We start from the raw sequence: 12,605 nt of genomic DNA on the forward strand, positions 1-12,605 counted from the left end.
GTTATCATCCCTCTCACAGCTTTTCAGCACCAAAAATTACATTTTTTTTGACAGATATAGCTGAGTTCATTTTAACACTTTCTTTATATTACCACCAGCAGTGCTTACTTTGTCTTTTTGTTTTTTAACCTTTTGATCAGCATATTAATTGTTGTAACATTTTTCCTGATCAGATACTGTATTGGTTATCACCCACTGGGACTTGTGAGGCAACAGGCAGCTCTGTACAGATGTCAGTCACAGAACTTAGATTGCTGGTTACTGGACTCCAGCCCTACACCACTTATTGTAGTACTGTTCAGGCTGTCAATATTGCAGGAGAAGGTCCTAAAAGCAGTGTAACTAAAATCATAACTTCAGAAGACCGTGAGTATATCACTTTAGCTCAAATATCATCTTTCATTTTTTAAACTTGTATAACAAATATTAGTGTTGATAACTCTAACGCTAATGGATAACATAAATTATTGCTTTTAACGCAAAATTTTAAATAAAAATCTATGAAGTATGTTGTGTTTTGTCAACTCAATAGTTTTTCTTGTTAACAAATAGAACAAGAATTATAATTAGAATATGTCAGACCTGCTTTATAAAAGATAAAATGTATGCTGTACCAAAGCAATTGAAAAAATAAAGATAAAATATTACAAGATTTATGATTATCTTGAATCACAATATCAGATAGTTTCTTTTTAATTTATAAAAGTTTAAGTAATAGTTTTGACGGTGTAATTTATCCAATGTGCAAATAATAACAAGTGATATTTATCATTTCAGTTCCTGGACCCCCTGAAAATATCAAGTTTCAAAACATTACTTTGAGAGAGTTGACAGTGTTATGGAGCCCACCAAAAGTTCCAAATGGAAAAATAACATTCTATACTCTTCAGTATTATGCTGTGATAGATGACCGTAAGACATTCATATATAATATCAAGCTTTGATTTAGAGAAGATGCAACTTTTGCTTTCTGATAGTCTTGTGCGTGTCTATTGGGTATATTTATATATTAATCTTCGAACTCAAAGACACACATTATTATTATTATTATTCTTTGTGTGGTAAAATAATTTTTATCTTGAATTGGTTTTAGAAATTCTTGGAATTTTCAAACTTGATCAAACTGTCACATATTGGTATTATATGTACATTTGCACACTAGTGCATCAGTGCAAGACCGCTTGTGTTTTTAGGTAATAAATGAAGTTCCTAATATGTTTTCCATCATAAACACTACTTTGTTATTATTAACACAAATATTCTAAAACAACAGTAGGTAAAGATTTCCTGCTCATAAATAACAACACTGATGTGAATTTTATCACATTAAATTTGAAGTGTTTCAGTCATCAGTTGATTTTCAAATAGCTACAGTTTTGTTGTGTCTATTGCTTGTAGACAAATTCTAGATGTAGATTCTGTCAGCTGTGAACAAATAACACACTATCACTTCAAACAACGATAATGTTTGGATTTAATCCTGTGATAAAATATTTCAGAAAAAACAGATATTTCCACTATAAGAATTCCTGGCACAGAAACTCAGCAATATGTGAATGATCTACTGGAGAATCAAACTTACACATTTTCTTTATCTGCCAATACAAGTATTGGCAGGGGAGCAGCATATGAATCAAAAATTGTCCCAGGACCTCAGCCAGGTAGGATAATTGGATAACTGTCTTACTGACAGTTTATACAGCTACATAACTTTTGTGAATCAGCTAAGTTCTAAGGTTTATACTTAGTTTTAGCAGATCATTTTTTTTTAAAAGCATTGTTTGAGAATTCCGTAAAATTCAACATAATTTAAGTACTTGGACCAATATCAAGGACTGGAGATTAAATGACAAGGGGTCAAGTGATGGGCATTACATTCTGGGGATTAAATGACTGGCATTGATATAGAAGCCAAAGCTCTCTCTGTTATTCACAAACCGATCAATGATTTTCCCACTTAGCAGTTATCTAGAAAATATTATTTTCAGTTTTTTTCTTACATATCTGGAATAACTAGGTACTGCTCATATTGTTCAAATTTACAGATGTTTTATAAGTGCAATCAACAGTAAAGTTTCCCAACATTTTTGTGCCATGAATTCACATGGTCAAAATAAAAAAAAACACTTTGTCAAAGCTCTAAGTATTTTTTTCTTTTTGAAATTATAATATGAAAGTGCGTTTGTGTAAACTAAATTTCTAAATAGTGTGAAGGGAAATTTCTGTTCCATTGTTGCATATCAGCATGGTAGTCAGGATCTAGAACTGAGGAACCTGAAAAATGTTGTATTATGTGCTGGAAGCTTTTATGGAAGAAGGTTTCATCTCAAACTGTTCTATTAAATAAAGCAAAACAAAATTTCATCCTAAGGTCTATAAATTGAAGGGCAAAAGAAGCTTGTGTGCTTGCATATTCAAAATGAAATATGTAAGAGGCTAAATAAAGGTAGAGCTGAAGTGCTAGAGAAACATCTGGAGGGGGCAGGTCCTAAATTGGGAAAGTGTTTCTCTCAGAGTGCTACAACTCACCAGCCACATGAGGAGGCATAAAACCCCAGTGCAAAGCCCTCAGCCCCCTGGATGACAAAGTGGTCATCATCGAACCACGATGGACGAACTATATATACAACTAACTGGCAGAAGAAGAGTGCATGTGAAAAAAGTGATAAACTAAATTGTGGATAGAGTTCCCTTTCAGACTACCAAGCATAGGTGTTTCTTTATTAAGGGCAACTATTATTCTTGGCCTAAAAGTGTGCGTGGAGTGACCTTACCTATTGAGGGATGCACACAAAAAAATTTTCTAGTCATAATAATCAATGTATACAAACTTTAAACATAGCAATGCATGGGTATCAGCTAGTGTGTTTTCTTCGATGCCAACAGAATTAAAGAGTGACAGGCACTGACATCACTGACACTAATTTAGGCTTATACATCAACTTTAAACATAACATTTTATTCTCACCATGTCCTAGGTTCACCTGATGCCCCATTGAAACCGGAAGTGACCTACAAATCAAAGGTCATCTATTTCACCTGGCAGAATCAGAAACCAGGATTGTCCCCAATCTATGCTTATAAATTGTATTACCAAGAAGATGGTGAGTTCTAGCTGCTTATTTATCAACTGTATATCTTACAATAATAGTTAGTGCCTTAAATCCTAAAGCAAGATAACATTAAGAAACTGGAACAGACACAAAATAGAGCAGTGAGATTCATAACAAACGAATATTCACACTTAACCAGAGTAACACCTTTAGTAAAATCACTAAATTTAGAAAGCCTTCAGGACAGAAGACTCAAAAGTAAAGTAGCAATTATACTGAACCATAATCTTCAAATACAAAAAAAAAATTTAATAAAATACTCTGAAAGACAAAGATAAAGGCACATTCCTCGTCCCATATGCTAGGACAAATTTGTACAAATACTCCTTCTTCCCTAGTGCTATTAGAGCATGGAATGGGTTGCCTGAGCTAGCCAGGAAAACCAGTGACTTGGCAGAATTTAAGTCATTGGTTAATATACATGAATAAATGCATGACGCGTAGGACGTAATCATCTTCTTTTTTCTGTATTATATAAGATAAGATAAGCAAACCAAACATCTGGTATTATTACTTTAACTTATACTTTTTTTTACTATCAATTTAGTTCAAATGTTTGTCAGGGAGATTGATAAATATGATGCCAACTTTCTGTCAAACCAACATCTCAAAAATTATGCAAATTATTTTGGCTTATTTTAATAAATGTTAATATTTCAAATAATTCCATAAGATTGTATTATTTGATTCATTTCTCTTCAATAATATATATAGTTTTGTGTATGTAAAGTAATTAGTTTATTTGTTAGGATTTTTTTTGTATGAGAAGTGCTTAGTCTGGAAATATAAACTAGGACCTTCTCTCTAAAACTTAACATTTGGAAATTAAAGCAACAGTTTAATTAACTATTAACTGTTATTATTTTTTTTTTTGTATTTATGTAATGTCAAAGTTTGAATTGTTAGAATTTAAAATGAACACAATATATTTTGTTCTTTTCTTTACTTCAAGGTGAATCTGGGAAATGGCTTTTCTTTCTGGATGTGAACCGACCTGAGCCTTCTGCCCAGATATCAGAGAATGACTTAAAGCCTAACACTGGCTATTACTTCAGTGTCAGAGCCATCAACTCAGTGGGCATCAGCCGACCCAGCCCACCTTCTGAGTTGTACAACACTCCCAGTTATGCTGGTAATTGTTTCCCAATCATTCTGCTTTCTTTTCATCAATAATGAAGTAATAAAAATTTGTATTTTGTTGATGTGTTGTGTACAAAAGCTACATTTTGTTTTTGAGTTATGAATATCATATTTCACATTTCATCACCACTGGAAGTTGAATAGAGTCTTTGGAATTCTGTTACCCTTAGTACAAAAGCTTAAACATTCTTAATGGATGGAAAGGAAAGTTGGTTGTAAACTCATGTACAAAATTTAATAATCATCTTCACCTATCCCTTAGTCTGTTGGACCATTGGGGCACCACACAAGATTTTTTGACCGTCCTTCTCCATTCATCTCTGTCTTTGGCTTGGATAGAACCTCTTTCAGGCCCATCCATTCTTTTATATTGTCTTCCCATCCCTTTTTCTGTCTGCCTCTTTTTCTTTTTCCTGGTACTGTTCCCTGATGGGAGGTCTTGGCAAGCCCAGAAGACCTTGTAATAAGGCCATAGATTTTTAGTTTGCGTTTGTTATTTTTACAATAGTTAGCAGATCATCGTGGGGTCCCATTGCTGTAGTAACCCTGTCTCTAATCTCTTTGTTTCTGATGTGATCTTTAAATGTGATACCTAGGATCCTTCTGTAGCATGTCTATTCCATTGCTAGGATCCTCCTCTCTAGCTCTGCAGTCAGCATCCAAGACTCGCAAGCATTTAAGAATGTGGCCATGACCAGGGAGCACATCAGTCTGACTTTAGCATTGAGGGTTATGCTATTTCAAACTAAACTTTCATACTTAGTAGTATAGCAGGATGGCTAAGTTGATAGAGCATGGTGATAATAAAGTGTTAGTTGTGAGTTTGATCCCCATACTGGTCAATTTTTTCTTTTTTTATTTATGTTTTTAATAACAAATTATGATTGTTTAGCTTACTGCATTATTTGAACATAAAGTACAAAATGATTTTTTAAATCATTATTGGTATAATGCTTGCTTTTAGCACATCAGATAAATCTGATTTATTGGGTAAGAAGTCAGTTTATAGGATACATACTGCTAACAAACTGTTGTTGGAAATGAATCATATAATTAATTGGAAGGAATTGATATATTATTACAAATAATATGTATTTAAAAAAATTATACAATATACAATGAAAAAACAACTGTATACATACAATATATGTTGACCTGATGTAACCTAGATAACTATATAGGTAATAACTCTATGTACATGTTATACACCTTTTTTAACATTAATCTAGGTACAAATGTAGTCTTTTAGGGACAAATGATGTCTTTTAGTGAGAAATGTAGTCTTTTAGTGGTTTTAATGATAATAATTTCAAATGCATCAGAGCTGGAATAGGAATTTCAGTACAGATTTTGTTTTTATTAAATTTGTGATAAACAGACAACTGGTCATGATTTTCTAGCATTGTTTGACTATGTTTTAGTCTAATTGTTGTTCCTTGTTTGTTGTAGTGATAAGTAAACAGGCCATTGCACCATTCCACACCCAGTGGTGGTTCCTGGTGATTGTGGCCCTTGGTGGTGTTGTCATCATCTTGTTGATCATCACATTTTTATGTTGCTTTGAGAAGAAGAGACGGAAACAAAGTAAGCTTTCTATTCAATCTCCATAATTAAAGAGTTATCTCTTGTCAACTTTAAGTTTTTTTTTGTACTTCTAATTGTCATCAGATTTTGTTTGGCATTTTTTTTTTAAAAGTTTTCTCTAGATTTGAGAAAAAAGAATTATACTATCTCCAATTCCTATGCAGCCCACAGTTGAGGTGACTGTGGACCAAGCCATTAAAAATATTTTCATTTCTATTTCTACCTGTTATCACTTAACATGGCTGCCTATTCGGGTGGTACGCGTTCTGGACAGTTGTTTGATGGTCATGATAGTCCCAGGTTCAAGCCCTGCTCACTGCCATTGGGGAAGTTTGGGCTAAGATGTAATTATCTTCAAATCTGAAGGAACATCTGATACAGGTAAAACAGTAAATGAAGGTGTTGGGTGAAATAATGTTGAAGCTCTTGTAAAATTCATTGGTGGCCATGGCGCGGTGGCTGAGTGGTTAAGCGCTTGGTGTCCAAACCTGAGGTCCTGGGTTCAAATCTTGGTGAAGACTGTTGAATGTTGATGTTGAATTTTGTGATTTTTAGGGTGCCTCTGAGTCCACCCAACTGGTGGTCGTTTTGCCTGCCACATGACACCCTGCTCATTAACTGTTGGCCAAAGAAACAGATGACCTTAACATCATCTGCCCCATAGATCGCAAGGTCTGAAGGGGAAACTTTACTTTACTTTATGTAGCCATGACATTCAAGTCTCATTTTATTTGTAGCAAGCAAGTGAAAACTTCATTTTTGTCTCTCCATGTCCAGATGAAATGAAGCGGTCAACAACTTCCACCACCGTCATGTCGGCAACGCCTGAGCCAGAGGAAGGAGGGTTTCCTTCCATGGAGCTACGTCAGTCTCGTAGAAGTGTCAATAGGCTGGGCAATAACAAAACACAAAATGGCACTCTGACAAGGTACAGTGAATGTGGCTTCCTGTTTTATTTTACCTTTAAAGAGTATATGTATGCTTGTATGAAAGTATTCTTAAATAGTTTGAACTTGCTCATGCATTATCCATTGTCACCAGGTCTTGTATAGTTTAATCTTGCTCTTCTAATATCCCTTATCTCTAGGTCACCCCCAAGACCAAGTCCAGCAAGCGTTATCTACTCAGAGAGTATTCCTCCCATGGCTGCAGGTGCTACTGCTAGAAAACGAACTGCATCCGATGAAAGTTCTGTTCTGTCTGAGAAGCCATCTAATATAGGAGACTCTTCAGATGAAGAGGTTTGTTTAGTTTATAATTTAAACAGTCAGATCTATGTATTTAAAACTTAGTTGTATATAACTGGAACTCACACTGACAGAATGTTAATGATAGCATGTACAAATTTACTATTAAAAAATCTAATCTAAATAATATGCCAAGAAGTTAATGCAAGAAGATTGGACTTAATGTGTTTGATGTTTTATTAATGTATTAATGTAATGTATTAAATTGTAAATTTTTTTAAATTTTTTGTTTCAGACAAGTCTCAGTGATAGCAGTAGCATTGATTCTATTGCCAAGGCTCCAGTCCCTGCATCACCACCGCCCCCAGCATTCAGCAGCCAGTACTCACGCAGTACAAGCAACAACACTAGCATTGTGGCGGGCCCCAGCACCAGCCGCAATGTGAACAAAAATCAAAATCCCTCTTGGCGCTTTCAGAGCCAACAAAACAATGCCTACACCTACACAGACAGTGAGGCAGACAGCAGCCATTATGCTTTCAGTCTGACTAATGGCAATATTGTTGTCAACAATGTGGCTGGAGCAAGGACTCCTTTATCAGGATTTTCATCTTTTGTATGATGTTTTGTAATTAGTCACTGCCTGTGCCTGTGATGCCTGGGCTGGGAGCTGATTGATGATACTGAATATAGCCAGCCAGTCAAAGTTTCATTTGTGATAAAGCAAAGAAAATAGTCAGTGACTCTGTTCTGGTTGGACTCATTTTTTTTTTTTAAAGTGATATAATTTGAAAAGACTTAGAACACAGGGTTTATGTGTTATTTATTTCTACATTCCAATTCAATGGACAAATCAGGAAATATTGGGGTTGATTTGATCTACATTCCTAGGAACTGACAGGCATCACCACAAGTGCTTGCATCCATTTTGTGACATTGTGGTGTATTCGACCTCATTCTGCCTTTATGTTATATATATTCTGCCTCAGTGAAGATATTTTCTGCCACCCAGTTTGATGATTTGGTGGGAAATAACTTATATTAACTTATATAAACTTCTATCATTTTTATATATAATCTGCAGCTCTTTTTAGAACTGACATTTTGGCCTGTGTTCCAGTCAGTAATAATATGTAGCAAGACTTTTGGATTATGAAAAGAAAAACTTGTACAAAGCAATAATTAATAGCATAAGCTCGGAATTCTCAAGTTTTAGATTTTGTGCCTTGACAAGTCAGAAGTGCTCTTCCACTCCCCTCAACTGATGCACTGATTTACTGCTTCTAATAGATTATAAAGCAGTGATTATTATCTGAATTTCTTCCTTATGAGAACTTAAAACCTCATAGAGGAAACTTAATGGCTTATGAGTTTTAATGAAATGGGGAAATACATTTTTTCCATAACCCAAACACTAATTTGAAAGGACAAACTAATTACATGTCTCAAATCTATAAAACAAAATCACACTGTGTAATAATAGAAAATTTTGTCTGCATTAATTTTTGCCTTACCAAAATGGCAGTGACTGCATAAATATGTATTATTTGTTCTATTTTCACTTCCCTTGCCAGTTAATACAATATCCTTGTAGATAGAAGTTTTATTCATAGAAAATTGTATTGCTCTAACACAGTGGTTCCCAAACTTTTTCCTTAACAGAACATTTAGCACATTCTGAGTATTAAGCAGGATACTTTGATTATTTTGTAGAGAGATTGATTCACGTGGTTGCCTGCTAGTTAATGATTCCAGTAGTTTGTGGAACACCTACTCAGGCCTCTCAGAACACTAGGGCTCAGTGGAACACAGTTTGGGAAACACTGCTCTAACATAATAATGGTTCATATGCCCTAATGTACTTTTTTAGTTAACTATTTAATGTGTTTCATGTAAATATATCAATGTGAATGTGATTAGTACAACAGTACAATGTTCTCAGCAAAACACATCAGGACTGGAGGGCCTAATGGAAAGATCACAAATTGTATCTACAATTTAAGGCGAAATAATTCATATAGGTGTGACTGTGTGATACAGGTGCAGACACATGAGGTATCTGCATCTTCTTGACTGTTTTTAATTTGTATATATGTAAGATTGGTTTTTCTTTTGAAACAACTCCATTATTTGTTAATGTTAACTTGTCAATGTTTTCTTTGACTTGGCTTTCTCATTGTCCTTCATTGCTTAGTTTGAGTTTCCAATAGTCCAGTCCAATATTTGCTACCTATTGTGTTCTACAGTTTTCTTGTTGGCTCTGTGTTCTTGTATAGGATTCACTGAGACCCACAAAATCATTATTTGTTTCAGATTTAGAATGCACATGTTTGTTCTGACATTAGTTGAGCCAACTTTTACAAATGACTAGAAACATTGAAAATGCAGATTTGATAAAAAAAAAGAAACAATGCTTGATTTTTGCTTTTGATAATTTCGTTTATAAAACTTCAACTAGTTGTTTGATGCAGTTCTTATTGGTGTGTCATTAACACTACTTATGTTAAGTAAAACTAATATAGCTTTTTGATAAAGTGTTCTACACACGTTTTTTTCATTTTTGCATGATTCATATGTTCTTTCAGAGTTGAAAATAATTTACCTCCTAGTCCAAATCTCCCACAGGATGAGGGAGATGGGAGCGGGCAGGGTTTGAACCCGGGACCATAAATAAGTTTGAACGACAGTCCAGCATGCAAACTGCATGACCAGGCAGCCATTCTATTCTATAAATTATTTCCAAACACATATACTTTAAATATTATACACAGAAACCTACCAAGTGTATTAAATGACAAACTCTATAAGAATAATTATTTTTGAACAAACTGACCTGTCCATGTCTGTCTGTCTTTGTACTTAGTGAATTTTAGTTTATAAATTAAAATACTGCATTCACTAAACCTTGTTTTTTTAATATTAATATAAATATTTGCTTTTTACAAAAATATTTCTAGCCTGGACTACATTGATTTGGAAGAATGTATTCAGATTCATATAATATAAAAGCATATATACCTTATGCCTTTTGTTGTAGAATAATAGACAATGATATATTTTATAGTTACTTTTTTGTAATATTTTGTACACTTTTTTTAATGCAATGTTTAATTGACTAATGCCATTACTGCATTGTTAATTTGATAGACACAGCGATTTTATTTGATGCTTTCTCTGAGAGTTTCAGCCTATGTTTCTCTTTATTTCTCCTTAAGTGCTGAGCTTTTTGTATTTTTTTAAAGCTGAAAACACAATTGTCAAATTATGAAATACTTTTATTATTTTGTTCCGGTGTTTAATTTCTTAGACTTGTTGATATTAAATACCCCACCCCTTCTCCTATTTTTCAGTTATGTAATTCACAAATGTATAGCAGAAGGTACTTAAGTCATATAGCTGCATGTCTATTTTCATGCACACAGTTACAGACTTGAATGGATTCAGGTGACTATTTTATGATTCTTGTTCTGTAGTTGATGGTGCTCACAGAGTGTAAATAGAAATATCTCAACACTATTTGCATGTCTATACTACACATGTACATATATATATAGAGCAGTGCTCCAAATCTAATATTTAAATTGTGTCTGTCCCATTTGAATGTTGTTTTATTTTCTTTGTGCCTTTTTTTTTATGCTTCCGTTGTTAACATTTAAAAACTGTCAGAAAATGTTCCTATTTTAGGAAAGAAATAATTTAAGTCATGTCACCATGCCATTTTTCCTCTCGGGACTACTCAGGGCTACAAATAAAGGCATACAAAAAATGACGGAGAGCCTAGATAGAGAAGCATAAAGCCTTCGCATAAACTTCGATAAGACCTAAATTTTGTGAGTGGGATATAAGGCAAAGGGTGCCCCCATCAGACTTGGCGAGTCAAAGCTTGAAGAGCTGGACAAGTTCATGTACCTTGGCAGCATCATAACAAATGATGGAGATGCTTACCATGATGTAGCGTGCCGAATAGGAAAGGCAGGGAGCATTTTCCAAAGGCTGCAGCCTATTTGGACTAGCCAAGCCATTGGACTCGAGACAAAAATTCACCTTCTCAACACAGTTGTCATCCCAACTGCAACAAATGCATGTGAGACGAGACATGGAAGTCATCTGTCAAAATTAAGAAAAGGCTAAATGTGGCTCAACAAAAATGGCTGAGACGGATTTTGGGAGTCAGTTACACAGATCGGATCTCAAACAAGGAAATCCTTTGCCGAACTGGGAGTCGAACACTTAGTGAGGTTGTGACAGAGCGTCGCATGAGGTTTGCAGGACATGTTCTGCGACAAAATGAACTACGTATACCAAGAGTTGCGATGACATGGAGGCCAATATGAGGTAAGCGCAAACAGGGACGTCCTCATATTACTTGGCGCCACACCTTCATGGAGGTTCTCAGAACAGTGGACACCAGGTGGGAGGAGGCTTCAGACATTGCCAACGACAGATCTTTATGGAGACAGCTTGCTGCCCAATGCACTGAAAGACGCGGGAGGACCTAAGTCTAAGTAAGATGTTTTAAAGGAGGTTTGACAATAATCTTTACAAGGATCTTCTCAAGGCTAACCTGTTCAATTGATAAGGCTTGTCTTTGAGACTGAAGATTAAGAATATTGCAGCATTGAACCCAGGAGCTCTTTTTTTTTTCATTTTGACATACTCCCCCTTCCTTTTTTTTTTAATAAGTAGTGGAAGATTTTCTGTTTTTTTTTTCTTGGTTTAAGTTCTAATGTACATTTGACAAAATGTTTCTAAACATTAGGAATGATGTTAATGTCTATGAATGCATTCTACTGTTTGCTCTGTGTGCTTGTTTAGTTGTACATAAGAAATGAACATGCTCAGGACACTGCATCATTTTGAACAATAAAAATAAAGCTGAGCCGATGTATAATAGTTTTATGTTTTTATTATAAAAAAAACATGGTTGGCCATAGTAAAAGATGTGTTCTGTAATGCACTTATTTAAAAAATGATCTAGTCTTGGCTTTACAAGGTTTTGCCAAATGTCTGAAAATCCTATTAAATTGACTGATGAAGGATAGATTTTTTTCTCTTCAATTTCTTTCTTTAATCTGGAACATTTGTGTACATTTCAAATTGAAATTTTGTTGTGCTTTCTTAGTTTGGAGTGTTCCATTAGAAAAGATTATTTCCTAGTCCTAAATAGACTCTTAGTTTCAAGTGTTCATTTAAAAAGATTATTTCCTAGTTCTAACTAGACTCTTAGTTTCCAGACATTGCCAGTGACCCATCTTTGTGGAGACAGCTTGCTGCCCATGCCCTGAACAGCGCAGGAGCATCTAAGTCTAAGACTAGAATGCTAGTTTCAGGTGTTGCATTAGAAATGACTTAGCATCATCTGGGCTGGATATAAAGTCCATTGAAAAGATATTTTAAGGCACACATGACAAATAGAGAAATAATTGTCAACATACAAAGGTTTCCTGTGTGGCAAAATAAGAATGTCACAGCTTTGTCTTTATAGCAAATATAAAATTCAACTCATAAAACAATGCCTTATATCAAGAGCTTCAATTAAAATGACATACAAATAGAACATTTTATGTAAAACATGAAAACC

General features: G+C 34.5%; 1 protein-coding gene across 3 annotated transcripts in view; it reads left to right on the plus strand.

Annotated features, from left to right (window-relative positions):
• The window catches only part of LOC106052779 (protein sidekick-2-like), a 42,717-nt gene extending 30,802 nt beyond the window's left edge, over positions 1 to 11,915 (plus strand). For all 3 annotated transcript variants that reach the window (XM_013208225.2, XM_056021633.1, XM_056021634.1), the window contains exons 32-40: positions 174 to 366; positions 778 to 912; positions 1,500 to 1,661; positions 2,979 to 3,104; positions 4,066 to 4,245; positions 5,703 to 5,837; positions 6,615 to 6,765; positions 6,925 to 7,078; positions 7,320 to 11,915. In XM_013208225.2, coding sequence (XP_013063679.2) covers positions 174 to 366; positions 778 to 912; positions 1,500 to 1,661; positions 2,979 to 3,104; positions 4,066 to 4,245; positions 5,703 to 5,837; positions 6,615 to 6,765; positions 6,925 to 7,078; positions 7,320 to 7,646 — 1,563 coding nt within the window. In that variant the 3' untranslated portion in view covers positions 7,647 to 11,915. The remainder of the gene's footprint in view (positions 1 to 173; positions 367 to 777; positions 913 to 1,499; positions 1,662 to 2,978; positions 3,105 to 4,065; positions 4,246 to 5,702; positions 5,838 to 6,614; positions 6,766 to 6,924; positions 7,079 to 7,319) is intronic.
• The last annotated feature ends 690 nt before the right edge of the window (positions 11,916 to 12,605 follow it).

This window comes from Biomphalaria glabrata, chromosome 2 (genome assembly GCF_947242115.1).
Source record: "Biomphalaria glabrata chromosome 2, xgBioGlab47.1, whole genome shotgun sequence".
Lineage (NCBI taxonomy): Eukaryota > Metazoa > Mollusca > Gastropoda > Planorbidae > Biomphalaria > Biomphalaria glabrata.